Source organism: Chlorocebus sabaeus, chromosome 12, assembly GCF_047675955.1.
Source record: "Chlorocebus sabaeus isolate Y175 chromosome 12, mChlSab1.0.hap1, whole genome shotgun sequence".
Taxonomy (NCBI): Eukaryota; Metazoa; Chordata; class Mammalia; order Primates; family Cercopithecidae; genus Chlorocebus; species Chlorocebus sabaeus.
In genome coordinates this window covers 31,904,265-31,920,624 of record NC_132915.1, presented here as the reverse complement: position 1 = coordinate 31,920,624, position 16,360 = coordinate 31,904,265, and the positions used below count along the sequence as shown (strand labels likewise).

Here is a 16,360-nt window from a genome sequence, read left to right as displayed (position 1 = left end):
TTTTTGTAGAGGCAGGGTCTCACTATGTTGCTCAGGCTGGCAAGGTAAGTATTACCTACATTTTACAGTTGAAGAAACTGAGGCTTAGAGTGTTAGAGGCACTTGCCCTAAACCATACAGCTGGTAGCTCTGGGATTCTAAGGTTGGTCTAACTCCAAAGCTTGTATAATTCCTGCTGTAACACTCCCTTTCTCTGGAAAGTTAAGAATTAAAAATAAATAAATAAAGTAAAAAAAATTTCTCAAGTCAACTCGAGTCCAGATATGTTTATTGAGCTAGATGCCATGAAAAGCTACAAGAGAAATCTAAGCTGTTGCTCCTCTCAAGTTTTCAATATCAATGTCATTGAGAAGGTCAGATGTTTCACACAACACAGGGAAAGAGAACTGGGAGACATTCTGAGTTTGGGCCAAAATGAGCATTTCTAGAGGCAGAACTTTGTGAACTAAATGGCCTTTATGTATGTTTGCTTCACATTTCCTTTTGCTGTCAATCATAATTATTTTTAAAAAAGAGAGCAATGAAACCTTGAAGTTCATGGAATCTACCAGCCACATGTCCTATAAAATATTAATTCTCTTGTCTTGGGGTGGGCTGTGGGTTGCTTCCAACCAAACACTCAGCTATCTTCTTTCTGGCTCTCTGCATGAAGTTCACCTCTCCCCTCTCCCTACGTATGGCGGTATACTCATAAGCCTTCAGCTTGCTGTAGTAATCAGAAAACTTGTTGTAGAGGATGGAAATGGGCATCCCGTTGAGAATGATCCCGAAAGCAATGCAGAGGAAGGCAAAAAACCTGCCCAGGTGGGTCTCTGGGTACATGTCTCCATAGCCCACGGTGGAGATGCTCACCTGTAGAGGAAGGAAAGCAGGATGGAATTGTTAGCACTAAGATCGGGGAGGAGAAGAAAGGGAGAGGAGCAGGCAGAGAAGTGTCCTCCCTGTGGGTGCACATGGGAAGTGTAATGGCTTCCCATGGAGCCTGCTTTAGGAGGTACCAGGAAGACTCCCTGTAGGACCTGTGTCATGAAAAAACAGAAGCTATGGATGGAGCTGAAAGACTTTGGCTGAAATCCTGACTACAACTCATGCATGTTTGAATGTAAGATACGGGAGGAGGTAATGCCTATTTGAAAGGGTTGTTGTAAAGAGCATTTAAAATAGTATGTTAAATTCCTGGTGTAGAACGTGCTCAGTAAATGATCTTTGCCTCCCTAACTCAGCTGGGACCAGCTTCAGGACAGGGGGTCCCTGGGTTTGCCTGTACACCGTATGTATTGGAAAAATCTTGGGCTTAGAACAGTCAGACCTGGGTTTAAGTCCTGACTCTGACCCTTTCCAGCTAAGTGACCTCGGGCAAAACCTTCGGACTCACTCTGTCTGTCTCTCTCTCTCCCTCTCTTTTTGTTTTCATTTAAAACAGGAGACAACCATCTAACTCTCAGGATTCTTGTGCTGGCTAGATAAGAAAATGAATATAATGCACTGAACACAGTACCAGGCATACAAAAGGCATGAAACTCCTCCATTGTCTTCCTCTCATCTTTAAAATGAAGACAATTATAACACTTCCCAGAGTTGTTCTGTCGTTCAAATGAGAGACTTCATATGAAGGTGCTTTAATTGCAGATGTCTGGAGAAACACTCTCATTATTTTGTAAAGGGACTTTTGTAAGACATGGCTCACCAAAAATATGTTCACCCCTGCATGAAATACTTCCCATTACTCTTGTCATACTGATTTAAATCCCACTAATTGGAGATTTATTTAGGTTAACAAGCTTCTGTTTTAAAATGCAGATACCCATGGGACTAGTTATCAGTTACCAGAGAAAACCCTGGGAAAATTCCTTGGGGACTGTTTTTTATGCCTCATGTACTCCCTCTGATCCCCAGAGTATTGGCTAAATTACTAGAAGCCTTTCAAGCAGAGCTGTTGCTCACAGTTGTAAACATTTTTGCATTGCACAACTCCAGGGGGCACTCTTTGCTTTGTGTATTTGGGTAGTTGTTGCCATAATTTTCCAGCAGACGGCAGTAAAGCATATGCTCATCTTGTGGATCCATGCTGAGGTGGCTGTTAGCTTAGTAGTGTAAATATTTTTGTTTTGATGATGTAAGGGTTAGTTCGAACCTAGAATAGTGCAGTTGATTGATTAGAATGAAATGGAGAAGTGAGCCAGCTGGACAAAACTGGGGGCACTGATAAGAACCACAGTTCCATCCAGCCCATGAAGAAAGGAAGGGCATCCCTCCTTTCTGGGGCTGATGATGCACCTCCTCTCAATGCTCTGTCTCTGGTGAGAGGTCGTGCAGCCTTTTTCTGCAGGGTCAGAATACAAGCAAGCATCCAAGAGAGGTAATATGGTGTAGACAAGCTGAAGGAAACAGGGACTACACTAGACTTGTGGGTCTGAATCCACTTCCCCGCTGAATAAGTTGGGCAGATCACCTAACTTCTCTTGGTCTCAGTTTCTGCTTTTGACCTGTGTGGCATCTACCTCACACAGTTGTTATAGGAATTGAAGGAGTGCCTGGCACAGGGTGTGTAAGCAATAATATTAGTATATATATCATCCCAGGGTCCCCCATCCTGAAGCTGGCCCCCACTGAGGAGAGGCAAAGACCAACATTTATTGAGTACACTCTACACCAGAAACTCTATACATGCTATGCTTATCAGACCCACAGGCTGTGGAAACAAGCTCCTCCCTGACTCTGCCCTCTGGTTCCAGTAGAGAATCTCCTTTTCCCAACTTCTGGACTAAGGGGTGATGTGAGGCAGTGATAAAGTGAGATTGTCGGTTAATCTCAAAGTCCTCTTGTTTGCCTGAGTGGGTGTTTCTTGTCATTGACCACCCCAAAAGTAAAAGAACCCTAGGCCAATCTCTCTCCGGGTGTGTAAGCTGAACAATAACTTTCATTTGTCACTAACACCATCACTCACACGTCTGGATGAAAGTTTAGTCAACTTTCCCTGGAGGAGGCCTAAAGGGAGTTTGGATTTAGGAGTGAATGGCAGGAAGAGATAGTTTAGAACAGCGATCCCCAACCTTTTTGGCACCAGGGACTGGTTTTGTGGAAGACAATTTTTCCCATGGACGGGGTTGGGGGAGGGGATGGTTTCGGGATGAAACTGTTCCATCGCAGGTTGTCAGGTATTAGATTCTCAAAAAGAGCAAGCAACCTAGATCCCTCGCATGTGCAGTTCACAATAGGGTTCCCACTCCTAATGCTGTGGCTGATCTGACAGGAGGCAGAACTTAGGCGATAATGATTGATGGCCCTCCACTCATCTCCTGCTGTGTGGCCAGGTTCCTAACAGGCCACAGACAAGTGCCAGTCCACAGCCCCAAGATTGGGGACCCCTGGTTTAGAACATGAGACATCCACAGAAGTCCAATGCAGAGGCCTTGGAGGAAACAAGTCACTTAAGGGTTCAGGATGGCAGGGATGGGAGAGGGCAGGAAGACACGGAGGAAGAAAATGATTAAGACAAACTGCTTATTTTCAACTTTTGAACATTCTGCACACTGGCTTTGCTTTACCCTTAAGCCAAACTTCTTTTTTTTTTCTTTTTTTGGCTGAACTTTGAGTGAAAAGTCAAAAGCAAAGAGAATTGGCTTAAAGAAGAATAAATATTTGATGTGCATAATATGGTCCAAATATTTTTGTATATCTTCAATCTCTATTTTTAGAGAAAAGATCTCTTCTGCTAGGAGTATATGTGTGACCGGTCCCCAATAATTTGTTCAAAATGTACAGTTAATTTATGTGTTGTCTATTTTGTGAACAATTTGACTCAACAAGTGATCTGTTTCTTGCCCCTTGGCTCCAGGAGGAACTCAGGATTCCTTGGCTTTGGGGAACATTTTCTCCACATTCCATAGGCCAAGCCGTTTCTCCCTAGATGGGAATTAAAAGCTGAAGGCCCCAGACTGACCCAAGTGACCTCACAGAATGAGTTGTCACATTAGCAGGAGTTGGGTTTGGAAATGTGACCAAAATTTCCACGATCCATCTTAATATCCTGAAGAAAACTGGCTAGCTCAGCAACTCTCTGCAAACTGGAGACCTAACCATTCTGCTGTAAACGTACATATTGTCCTTAGCTTTGGGTCCCAAAGCCAGAATGTGACCTTCCCCTGGCAGTTTACTCACTTAACAGCAAATCCTGGCCTGCCAAATATTATGAGGATAAGCATCAAATTTTTCTCTAAAACTTCAGAATACTTGGATTTCTCATTTAACAAGGCAAGTTTGTTTCCCTCGTAATGAACAAGGAATAGAATAAATCTTGGCACCCACTAGTACATGCATTCAGGAATTTATGATCCTAGGGAATAAAACTTCTTTTTCAAAACCACACTCTGTTTTCCAAAGGAATTAGAGGTGGTGAAGATGGACCTTTTTTGGATAAAATTATTATAAGCCTCAATACATGTTGTCCTTCAAGGGATTCAGCTTCACAGGCTGTGCTTACTCATGCTATTGTTACAAGTATGTTTGGAATTCCTCTTTTGAATTATAATCTGCACAGTGGATTCAGTGGCAGCAAGCAGTCATATTCACCTTGATGGTTTACTCTAAGTGTCAATCTTAAACGATAAAGTGTCTTAACTATTTTAAAATATTGAATCTAGCCTTAAAAAGATAAAGATTTAGCAACATTACAAAGAAGCAAGTGGATGTGTCACAAACTCTGAAGGTAATTCCTCACGGAATTCAAAGAATGTCTTGATCAGTGGAAGCACTGTTAGAACAAGGTCATGGGTGACTACCTTCAAGAGAACCACCACCCTCATCTGTATATTACAGTTCTGACATGTTTGTAAATGGTACAATAAGGGGTAGGTGTGCACAGCTAAAGCAAAACCACAAATGTAAGTTTGAGATCTATTAATCTATCCACAGAAAGGTGCACAGTAATGATGTTCTCCACGTCCTCAGCTTCCTTGCATTTCTCCCTGCCCTCAACAATTCTGTCATGTTCCACTCATGCCATATTGGCTAACATAAGGAACATACTTTAAACACATAAAAGGAGACCACTCCAAAATTGGGAATCCATAAGATCAAAAGTAGTAACAATGCCTAAGAGCCTTTACCCTGTCTATAGCTCCTGTGCTATTTCTGAAGGAGCTAGAACTCTACTACTTTCTGTGCCAGATATTTATGTGTTGTCTCTTAGTCCCAAGCCTGACACTCTTCTGTATTTCATTCTACAATTCCAGAACTGGGAGTCTGCAAACTACATTTCCCAGATTCTCTTGCCCACTGTCTTCTAATTACATTCTGCCTATAAGAGACTGGAAGATGGTACGAGGACATAAGGCTCTCTAATCCTGCCTCTGGTTTCTGCTGTCATTCCTCCAATTGCAGCCAATAGCTATGGTTCAGGCATTTTTTGGCATTCCCGACATCAGCCTCATTGTGCCAATTTAGGAGTCCCTGCAACAGCTACACAGAGGCCCTTCCTCTGGACTCAGCTTCTGGTAACAATACCTTTTCCCATTTATTCTCCCAGTTCTAGGGCCAATAGCTATTCCCTGCAGTTACCAATCTCTGGATTATCTCAGTTTTCTCTTTCTGCTTTTCCAGTCTTTTTTTTTTTTTCTTCTAGTCTTCTAACAACTGTCTATTTCCCTGTATTAAATTCCCTGTTTGAAATATTCACCTTGGTATCCGTTTTCCTAACTGCAACCTAATTTATTTTTCAGATGGGTTTCCTCAAAGCAATCAATGAACAAAAATAAAACAATTTCAGTGATCTTGTAAGTGCCACCTATTGGCAAGGTAATGAAAGCATACTTTAGGAAAACAAAGATGGGAACAAGGTCTCTGGGACAAAATTATCTGGTGCCTCAACTAGAGATAAATTTTCTTTTTGAGAAGTTAGGTTTTGAAGGAATGAGTTCATGCCATAGTTTCCTATTTGGTTTCTACAGCTTTAACTTGCCCTGGAAAACTCAGAAGGAAAGTGGTTCATTCAAAATCTACTTATTCTTTTCTACTTAAAAACATACCCCCCACCACCACCCCTGCAAAAAAAAAAAAGAAAAAAAAAATGTGGTAATATGTTGAGGCTAAAAAAAAAAAAGAAAAAGAAAAAACCATACCCACAGAGGAGGCCAATGATTACAGCTTCATCATAGAGCCCTTTGTTCTTGTTTAGCTGTGCCTTGCATTTCCTACCCCCAGGCGATCCAGAGAGCCCCAAGATGGCTGGAGCTGCTTTAGACGTGGGCCTGTTTATCTGGACTCTCAGAAGTTCTCCCGTGAGGGAACAGCTGACCTTTTTGTATGTTTTATAGGCTCTTTCTTTTCCTCAGTAGAAAAAGAATCATTTCTGTTTTATTTTCTTCCCAAATGAATGTGGAAGCAAAGGTTATTGCTTCCATGTGATAAAGACTATCAACTAGTCAGGTATGGTAGCTTCTATTTATTGCAGACTTACTACAGGCTAGCAGTTTACATATGTTTCCTATTACATTAGTGCTCGCAAATAACTTCCATTTGACAGATGAAAAAGACAGGTCTATCTTACATCCTGATACATGAACATTTGCAGACATAAGTGTCCAGGAGGGATTTGTTTTGCAGCTGCAGGAGAATTCACAATAATGAAAATTACTGTATTTTTCTTAAATCCCTGACTTGAGTTACAGAGAAAGTTTTGCAGGATCCTTGGCATAGAGAGAAGAAAGGTTATTAAAAGCAAGTCAGATTTGGCGTTGTCTGAAAGTACGAAAAATACATAAAACAATGGATAAGAGAAACTCTCTGTAATGTGGGATGAATATTTCACAAAGGATACAGCCCCAGAATGGTGAAATAAAATGCCAGTTCTATTTTTCTTTATCTCATCTTTAAAGTTTCAATTTGTGAGTATATGTTTTCTGATATGTATAATATATTTGAGCAGTTATATATTACTGCAGGAGAAAGAACTATTGGAATTATTGGAACTAATTCTTTACATCTTTCTGTATCCAAGCTGTTTGCCATATAACTTTGCAATGCCTTCCTATGGTGGGTGGGCTAAGCTGCCCTGCCCTTTGACTTGCGGCTTGGCCATGTGACTTACTCTGGCCAATGGACTGAGCAAATGCCATGAACAGAAGCTTATGAAGTGTTTGCGTGATGGGGCTTGCATTCTCTCTTATTCTTTGCCACAGCCATGGACTTGTGGCTGCTAGGGTCTGCTAGAGGAATGCAGAGGTCTGCTAGTGGACTAGTCTCTCTCTTCATGCCAGCTGACCATCAGGCATGTGGATGAGTAACAACAGCCTCATGAAAGAGAAGAACCTTCTATTTGAAATCAGAGTAAATGCTGACTTTTAAATTCATGAGCTAAATAAATGCTTGATGTTTTAAGCCATTGAGTTTCAGGATGGTTTGTGATGCATCATTATTATAGCAATAAATAACTTCTAATTTGTTTATAAATAAATACACATTTATCATGGGTATGTGTCCCAAATTTTTAAAAATAAGATGCATGATCAATAAAATGCTTAGAAACCACTAGATCAATTACTTTTAGGAATTGTCTTCTCAGATTGTCATATCTGTTTAGTCAGGTGTATTTGGATGAGTCTCTTTTCATCTTTCAAACTTGATCCCAATGTCATCTCCAATAGAGCTTCTCTGACTATCCCACTAAAGACAGACTCTACCACCTTAACCACTCTGAACCCTGTTATCCCACACAAGCTATACCAATACCTGAAATTATTATCTGTCATCCTCCATTAGAATGTAAGCTCCGCAAGAAAAAAAAACTTCATTGTTTTTTCTTCTCCTACCCTGTATCCCTAGTGTTTAGAATACTACTGGGCACATTGGAGGTGCTCAAAAACTTATTGTTCAATGAATGAATGAGGTGAATTTTTGTAGGTTCCATGAAAAATTGGTCCTAGTATTTTGTTTCTTTTCACTTTGCATCTACATATTGGAAACAAGACATTTTGTCCACATCATTTCAAAGTGTTCTTTTCTCTTTGCTCTACTGAGAATATGAACCTTTAGTCTGTATTATGCAATATAGTTATAAGTGTAGAGAAGAACTAGATTAATAACATAGCAGTCCTGGGGAACAGAGTGGTCTTAGAATATTTAAGGGCAATTGCTCCCATTGTTTTTCATAGATTAGTTTGGAAATAAATACAAATGATCAGTCTTTTATCTAATTTATAACAAATTTTACTGGTATAAATAATTTTCAGAATAAAATGAACAAAGACCATTGGTAAATGGTAAGGTTCATAAATGGGATGGTTGGAAAGTGCAGAATTTGGCCTGTGAAAATAGTGGCTGATAGCGATAATAGCTTCAAAAGGAAATTCATACAGATAAGAACAATAGTTGGTAACATTTATTATTGATAAAAACTGGTGATTCAATTTTTGTAAAACTTATAAAAAACATTGATTTTGAGTTAAATAATGCCACTTAACATAAGCGATAATTCGAAAGGTTTAGACTTCATTGTACATTAAACAGATCAGAAATTTAAGTGAGATCAATGGGTATTCAGTTCAAAGAAAATTTACTGGTAAAAATACAACGTGAGTAACATTAGTCTTTATTTTATTTTAATTAAAATTTTTTCTCTAGCCATATCCCTTTGAAAGTAACGTAACTTTTATCAAAGTATTTGTTAATATACAAAAGGTTGAAAAACCTTTTGTGGGTTACAACTGCAGTATCAAAGAGGGTACTAGGTCCACTGCCTACATGCACTAGCCTGTAAAGATGTTTAGATGAATAGAAATTTGACTCTCAGGTGCTGTATCATATCATCAGCGTGTGGATTTACTCTTCTGCTTTCCTGCTTTAGTCACCTCCAAAGTAAATGTCATTTGCTGGGGACAAATCATCGACCATGAGCCTCATCTGTACACATAGTTTATCTACTATGGGGATGACCTTTCATCACTTGGAATATGATCAGAGAAGCAGAATTTGGCTAGCTCATTCAGAAGGGCCTCGTGTCATCCTGCCACTGAAGAAAGCTCACATATCCTCTATACATATGAGCTCCCTGCTTTCAAGGGAAGGAAGACTCACTGAACTGCATACTTTTACATGTCCAACCTCCCCTTTTAGAGGTGAGAAAGCAGAACAGCAAGTGAGGGATTGAGGTTTCACAGTTAATTATTCAGGGTCATGGTTAATTATTGGCAGATCTGGGACTAGAATCAGGTTTTCTGTGTGTGTGTGTGTGTGTGTGTGTTAAGACGGAGTTTCGCTCCTGTTGCCCAGGCTGGAGTGCAATGGCGCAATCTCAGCTCACTGCAACCTCTGCCTCCCAGGTTCAAGCGATTCTCCTGCCTCAGCCTCCAAAGTAGCTGGGATTACAGCCATGCCCCACCACACCCGGCTAATTCTTTTGTATTTTTAGTAGAGATGGGGTTTCTCCATGTTGGTCAGGCTGGTCTGGAACTCTTGATGGGGTGATCCGCCCCCCTCGGCCTCCCAAAGTGCTGGGATTACAGATATGAGCCACCGCGCCAAGCCTAGAATCAGGTTTTCTAAATCTTATATCAAGCTACATTGCACTGTCAGTGGCCTTGGGCTTGTGTGTCTCAGAAGTGCATACCAGACTGTGGGTTATGACATATACAATGTTAATATTGAAAATATCTACCTTCTGACACGGGAAAACTGGCTATATTTGCTTAATGTCTTTAAAGGTATTACAATCTACTTTTAAAAAGGAAACTAAGGAAACTATACATTCAATTCTTTCCTTCATATATGCCAACTTATTCATTGATCTCAGAAGACCTGATTAACATTTATTTCCAGGGATTCAGCTTCCATAGCTCAAAATACAGACCTTTGAGTAAATAGGACAAGTTATAAAAAGGCAAAGGCCAAAGAAAACAATGACAAAAAATAACTATTATACTAACTGTACAAATTCAGCAATGCATGCAAAAGAACTAAAACTTGAAAGAGACAGTGCTTGGGTGTGGGAAAGGCATGGATTTTGCGGTTGGACAGGCCTGAGTTTCAGTTCTGGCTTTGCCACCTCTAGTTGTGTGTCCACACTCAAACTCTCTGTACTTCAATTTCACTAACTGTAAGATGGGGCAATAATACTGGGTCCTGAAAGAACTTTAGGGAAGTTAGAGCAAGTTTCAGTTTGAGATGCTTCTTTCCACACTCAGATTTAACTGGAACCAGAGGTGGTGGGGTTTCAGTTAGGATCGACAGGGTTCAGCCAAGTCTCACCTCCTTCTCTGCATAAATCTACAGTTTCTTTCAAAAACTGAAGCCATTTCTGCTTGTCCCCTTAAACAAAAATGGTGGTCATAACCATCTCACAAGGCTGTGATGCCAAAATGAGGTAAGCTTTGTAAACCATTTAGGACACTGGATGTTCAATAAATGGTAAATAACAGTAACAATGACGAATCTTCTTAAAATCTGTCTTTCAAAGGTTTAAAGACTAAATGTAGATTTGGAGATTTCTACGACTAAGTCAAATTCAGTTACTTACTGAAATTCTGAGATTGTCTTTCCAACACTTTGACATCCACTGCCGTTTTGTTAACTGTATGCAGCAATTGGGGGTGAGGAGGAAGAAGAGGATCAGAAGCCAGAGCCTGGTGGCTGACAACCAGGGAAGGGAGGAGCAGCTCACTGGGCTGGGGAAGAGGATGGGAAAGCCCAGGGCCAAGGTACTCACCGCGGCCCACCACCAGGAGTGGGGGATGGTGGTGAAGTTGGTGCTGGGCACATCGTGCTCCACAGAGTAGACGGCTGCGGAGAAAGTGAAGATGCCCATGGCGATGAAGAGCAGCAGGCAGCCCACCTGCTGGTAGCACTGGCGCAGCGTGAAGCCGAAGGCGCGCAGTCCGGTGGAGTGGCGCGCCAGCTTCAGGATGCGGAAGATGCGCATGAGGCGCATGACGCGCAACACCTGACCCACCTTACCCACGCTGCCCACCGTCTGGCCGCGTTGGTGGTCCTCGCCGGTGAAGCACTCGAGCAGCAACTGAAGGTAGAGCGGCAGAATGGCCACCAGGTCCACCAGGTTGAGGGCGCTGCGCGCGAAGCGCCTCAGGTCGGGTGTGGAGGCGAGGCGCAGCAGGTACTCGAGCGTGAAGAAGCCTATGCACAGCATCTCCACGTGCTCCAGGATGGACCGCAGGTCTGGGCCGCCCTCGTCCTGCTCCGAGTGCTGCTGCATCTCCTCGACGGTGTTGAGCGCCAGCGCTACCACGGAGACGAGCACGAAGATGCTGGAGGCCACCCCGATGGCCTTGGCGGCGACCGAGGAAAATGGCTTCTCCATGAGGTTCCAGAGGCGGCGCCGCTGCGGCCCGTAGAAGCGCATGTCGCGGAAGAGCTCCTCTGCCTCCTCCACCTGCGCCTGGGCGCGCAACTCGCGCTGGATCTTGAGCTGTTCGCTCAGCTCGTCGCGCCGCTCCTCGAAGCAAATGCGGCAGCAGCGCGGTGTGTACTTGAGCCGCACACCCCAGTAGCCCAGCTCCTCCAGGAAGCAGCGTGGACACAGCTCGTCGAGCACCAGCAGCACCCCGGACAAGTAGAAATTATAGACCAGCTGGAAGACGGCCGGGTCGCGGTCAAAGAAGTATTCGTCCGTCTGCTCCTCGTAGTCGTCGCACAGGCTTAACTGGCGGCTGCGGCTGGTGGAGGTGGCCAGACGACCTAGGCGCGTCTTGGGGAAGCTGACCAGCTCGCAGTAGTCCAGTTGGTAGCTGTGGCCGCCCACATTCACATTCAGCGTGGACAACAGGGCCGGAAGGTCGCTGGGGCTTTCAGGCTTGGCGGTGGTGAGCTCCTCTGCCCGCTGGTCCTCCTCTGCCAGGTCATCCTTACACTGGTCCTCCTCCTCCCCATCTTCGTCTTCCTCGATGTAGTAGTTATAGTTGCCCTCTGTCCAGCCTTGGATGCTGGCCTGGGAGCCAGAACGGGCCCCCAGGGAGCAAATGCTCCTGCGGTGTTGGCTGCCCTCATTCTCCGTGGTGTTCCAGGGCTTGTAGCTCCAGGACCGTCTCCTCTCGCTCTGTTTCAGCATGGCTGCGGAAAGTGGACTCCTTACTTTTTCCTCCCGGCTGTCGTAGGGGCCCTAACCTGCTCACTGCCTCTAGGAGGATGAATCACGTGGCCTGCACTGTCTTAGAGAGGCCAGCCTGGACCAGCACACCTAGGGGCCCAGACATTGCCACCGGAGCTGCCCCTCCTCAGGTCCCGGACAGGCCAGCCCAGCCTGCAGGGTCTGAACGCAGTCAGCTGTTGACTGCTCTAATCTTGCTGATTGGGAAGAAGCAAGTGTTACGAGGGATTTAGAACCTCTTAGCCCATTTCCTCCCCCACTCCCTTGACCCTGTGACGTAGAGGACGATTATGTGGTCTTAAATCTCTAAAGAATCAGAAGAAGGCAGCGATTATTGCTAATAAAAATGTCAGTCAACCTTGCTCTTAGGAAGTGCTCAGTGTATGTGTGCTGAGATGAAATCAACTGAATTAGCTTTAGAATACAGATGCCTGTGTCTTCAGCTTCATGATTCAGACGGTAGCCTCTGCCCTAGGTAAACTCACCATTAGCAGGGATGACAAATAGCAACAGAGCAAAGCTGACTTCATGACAAGTCAGTTTCCCTCTCAGCATAACTCTTTGTTTAGAGCATATAAGATCTAAAGCCATCTCCTTCTTGTCTATTCACATGATCACATTTTTTTTTTTTTCCCAGATGGTTTCTCCCTGGGGCACTGCTCTGAAGTCCAGTCAGATCTTTAAGTCAGCTTCAGATTCTCTCTCTCTCCTTTTTGTCTCATCCCTTTCTCTTAAAGAATAGGGATGTTTCAAGAATTCTACCTTGAATTCCAGGAATAGTAGGAAGATGTTTTAGGGCCTTGCAACCCTGCTCAACTGTATTCGGTCATATTTAAAGGGAGCCTGACTTCCACCCAAAAAAAGGGTCTTCTTCATCCTTCAAAACATCACTTAAAACAATCCCTTTTCATGATTAAGGCACCGTGCAAATGCTGGATATGCAAACACGATGGACACACAGTTGTAGCACTCAAAGAACTCCTGGGGATATAAACATGCAAGGATAACAAAAGATGTAGTAAAAAATACTGGGGAGCAGAGGAGCAGGAGGGATTTACTTTGAGCAGAGAATAGGTTTTTTGATTCAATTTATTTTGCATAGCTAATACAAATTCATGATAAAAAAATTTTTTAAGGTAGAAAGGCATATTACAGTAGAAAGTTTATGTCTTTCCCAACCATAATTTCAAGCCATCAGGTGTACCTCAAGGAAGCAACTACTATTACTACCTTTTGGCTATCCTTCCAGAAATATTCTAAACATATACAAGCATCCACCATGTCAATACATTTATCCATCATGTCAATACCTCTTCATTATTAATAGAAATTATAGAATGCTATATACTTTGCCTTTTCCGGTTGACCGTATAAAAGATGTTTTCATATTTGAACACAAAAATCTACCTTATTTTAAAAATAGCCACTGAGCAATTTCCTAATAACAGACATTCAGGATGTTTCTACCTTTGCTTTTATAGACAATTATGCAACAAATACCTTTTATGTATAACACTTTATACATGTTCAAGATACATGAAGGATAAATTCTGAGAGGTGAGATTACTAGGTCAAACATTGTACATTTGTAATTTTGATTAGTAGTGCCAAATTTCTCTCCATAAAAGTTTTACCAATTTACACTTCACCATCAATGGTTGAAAATGTCTTGTCACACTTTTTGAACTCTACAATTTTATAAGTGAAAATGATGTGTGGGTTAATTTGTATTTCTTAAAAATGTGATTGAATACTTTTTCATGTGATTAAAAGCTATTTCTTTTTCTGGGAACTGTTCATCTACTTTGCCTATATTTTCCATTGAATTGTTTACATTTTTCTTATTGATTTGTAGGAGAGCTTAATATATTATGAAAAAAGACCCTTTACTTGTGATATGGATTGCAAATTTTTTTTCAGTTTTTCCTTTGATATTTTTCCCATGTAAAAATCTTTATTTTATGACTTCTGGGTGTTGTGTATTATTAGAAAAGGCTTCAGCTCTCTGTAATTAAAATTTTCTTTTTATTGTTTTTAACATCAGAAATTAATTTTGATGTAAAGAGTGAAGTAGGGGCCTAACTTTATTTTCCAAGCTTTTATCCAGATGTTTCAACACATTAATTGCATAATCCATCATTTCCTCACTGATCTGTGGTACTGTCTTTGTCACTTAGTTGAGTTGTAACTATGCTTCAAAGTTGTTGAGATGGGTAACATTACGAGGTCTGCATCTGCTAGCATAGAATTCATCGATGTTGTTTAGCCTGCAATAGGCCTCAGACCTACAAGCTTATGGTAAAGCTTCTTACCAGGCTTAGCCTTTAAGTTCCTAAATGTATTTCTAGCATTCCCTTTTTGGTATACAATACTGATGTTGTTTTGCTAGCCACACTGCTTTCTAAGTCTATCTTTTCTTTATATTGTGCTGAGTACTGCCATAATAGATTTTGCATGTTGTATAAATTCACCTTTTCTCTTCAGAACCAATTATACTATAATAAAAAGTAAAGGCTGGGTGCGGTGGCTCATGCCTGTAATCCTAGCACTTTGGGAGGCCGAGGTGGGTGGATCACTTGAGGTAAGGAGTTTGAGACCAGCCTGACAACATGATGAAACCCTATCTCTACTAAAAATACAAAAATTAGCCAGGCTGGGTGTGCTGGCGGGTGCCTGTAATCCCAGGTACTCAGAAGGCTGACACAGAAGAATTGCTTGAACCTAGGAGACAGGTTGCAGTGAGCCGAGATCACACTGCTGTACTCTGTCTCAAAAAAAAAAAAAAAAAAAAGTAAAAATATCACCATTTTCATATTTTTATCTTCTTCTTTTTCAATTGAAATAATATACTACTTTTTTTTTTTTTTTTTTGGAGACAGAGTCTCACTGTGTTGCCCAGGCTGGAGTGCAGTGGCATGATCTCGGCTCACTGTAACCTCTGCCTCCTGGGTTCAAGCAATTCTTCTGCCTCAACTTCCCAAGTAGCTGTGATTACAGGCACCCACCAGCATGCCCAGCTAATTTTTGTATTTTTAGTAGAGATGGGGTTTCACCATGTTGGCCGGGCTGGTCCCGAACTCCTGACCTCAGATGATCCACCCACCTTGGTCTCCCAAAATGTTGGAATTACAGGTGTGAGCCACCGCGCCCAAGCCATATACTACTACTTACCCAAACTTTCAACACTCTCAAGGCTTTTGCACTTAAAAACTATGGAGATAGTAATGTTTGTATGGCACCTAGAAGCTAAGCACAGACACCACATTCATACAGTAGATTGAGGAATATTACCTTGGTAGACCACATTTAAGTGACTGTTACACCCTTGGTATGAGTAGTTGCTTGGATTTTGCCCTGATGTATATGCATGTAAGTGTAATATTAGATGAGTATACACATATGTAGACACAGTTTCTAATAAAACTGTCTCCAACAATGGTTGATTCATAATGTGGAAAGCACCCTCTTTCTTTTTTATAAATTTTATTTTACTTTAAGTTCCAGGATACAAGTGCAGAACATGTAGGGTTATTACATAGGTATACATGTGCCATGGTGGTTTGCTGCACCTATCAACCTGTCATCTAAGTTTTAAGCCCCGCATGCATTAGTTATTTGTCCTAATGCTCTCCCTTCCCTCACCCCTCATTCCGACTGACCACGGTGTGTGTCGTTCCCCTCCCTGTGTCCATGTGTTCTCATTGTTCAGCTCCCAATTATGAGAGAACATGTGATGTGTGGTTTTCTATTCCTGTCTTAGTTTGCTGAGGATGATGGCTTTCAACCTCATCCGTATCCCTGCAAAGGACATAGTCTTATTCCTTTTTATGGCTACATAGTATTCCATGGGAAAGCACCCTCTTTCTGAATGCATTTAAGAATCAGTCGAGTGGACTGCAAGGGAGACCTGCACAGGGTGGAAAGCAGGACTGGATGACCTTCATGTCCCCTTCTTGCCTTTAAATTACTAAGATTCTAAGTCTTTGCCTGATAATCCTGAATTATCAAATTTGTCTTGAATTCTCTTCCAACCTTCTTCTTAAATCTTTGGCTTCCAAAAGTCAGCTCAGACATTGTCTTTCTCTTTCCGTGATTCTTCTCTGACATCGCTGTGTTTCTCCAAGGTGAATCAGCTGTGCCATCTCAGTGTATTCTTTTAAGATAGGATATACCACTAGCTTACGACATGAGACACTTGTTTTAACTAAGAGTGATTAATTTTTTTTTCTCTAAAAGTTACATAAGTGCATTGTAGAAAAATTTAAA

General features: G+C 42.0%; 1 protein-coding gene across 1 annotated transcript; it reads right to left on the bottom strand.

The window, feature by feature from the left end:
- Window positions 1-251: 251 nt before the first annotated feature.
- KCNV2 (potassium voltage-gated channel modifier subfamily V member 2) lies at window positions 252-12,284 on the bottom strand. Its single transcript, XM_007969374.3, has 2 exons — window positions 10,700-12,284; window positions 252-852 (listed from the first exon to the last, which is right to left on the bottom strand). The coding sequence occupies exons 1-2, from the start codon at window positions 12,053-12,055 to the stop codon at window positions 571-573; spliced, it is 1,638 nt and encodes a 545-aa protein (XP_007967565.1). The 5' UTR covers window positions 12,056-12,284; the 3' UTR covers window positions 252-570.
- Between the last annotated feature and the right edge of the window lie 4,076 nt (window positions 12,285-16,360).

What these genes read in the sequence shown, in the direction of transcription:
- KCNV2 (XM_007969374.3), bottom strand. Translation starts at nt 12,055, where the DNA reads ATGCTGAAACAGAGCGAGAGGAGACGGTCCTGGAGCTACAAGCCCTGG. An exon ending in ACTCCTGGTGGTGGGCCGCG is followed by an intron (nt 853 to 10,699) that starts GTGAGTACCTTG and finishes CTTCCTCTACAG; the next exon opens with GTGAGCATCTCCACCGTGGG.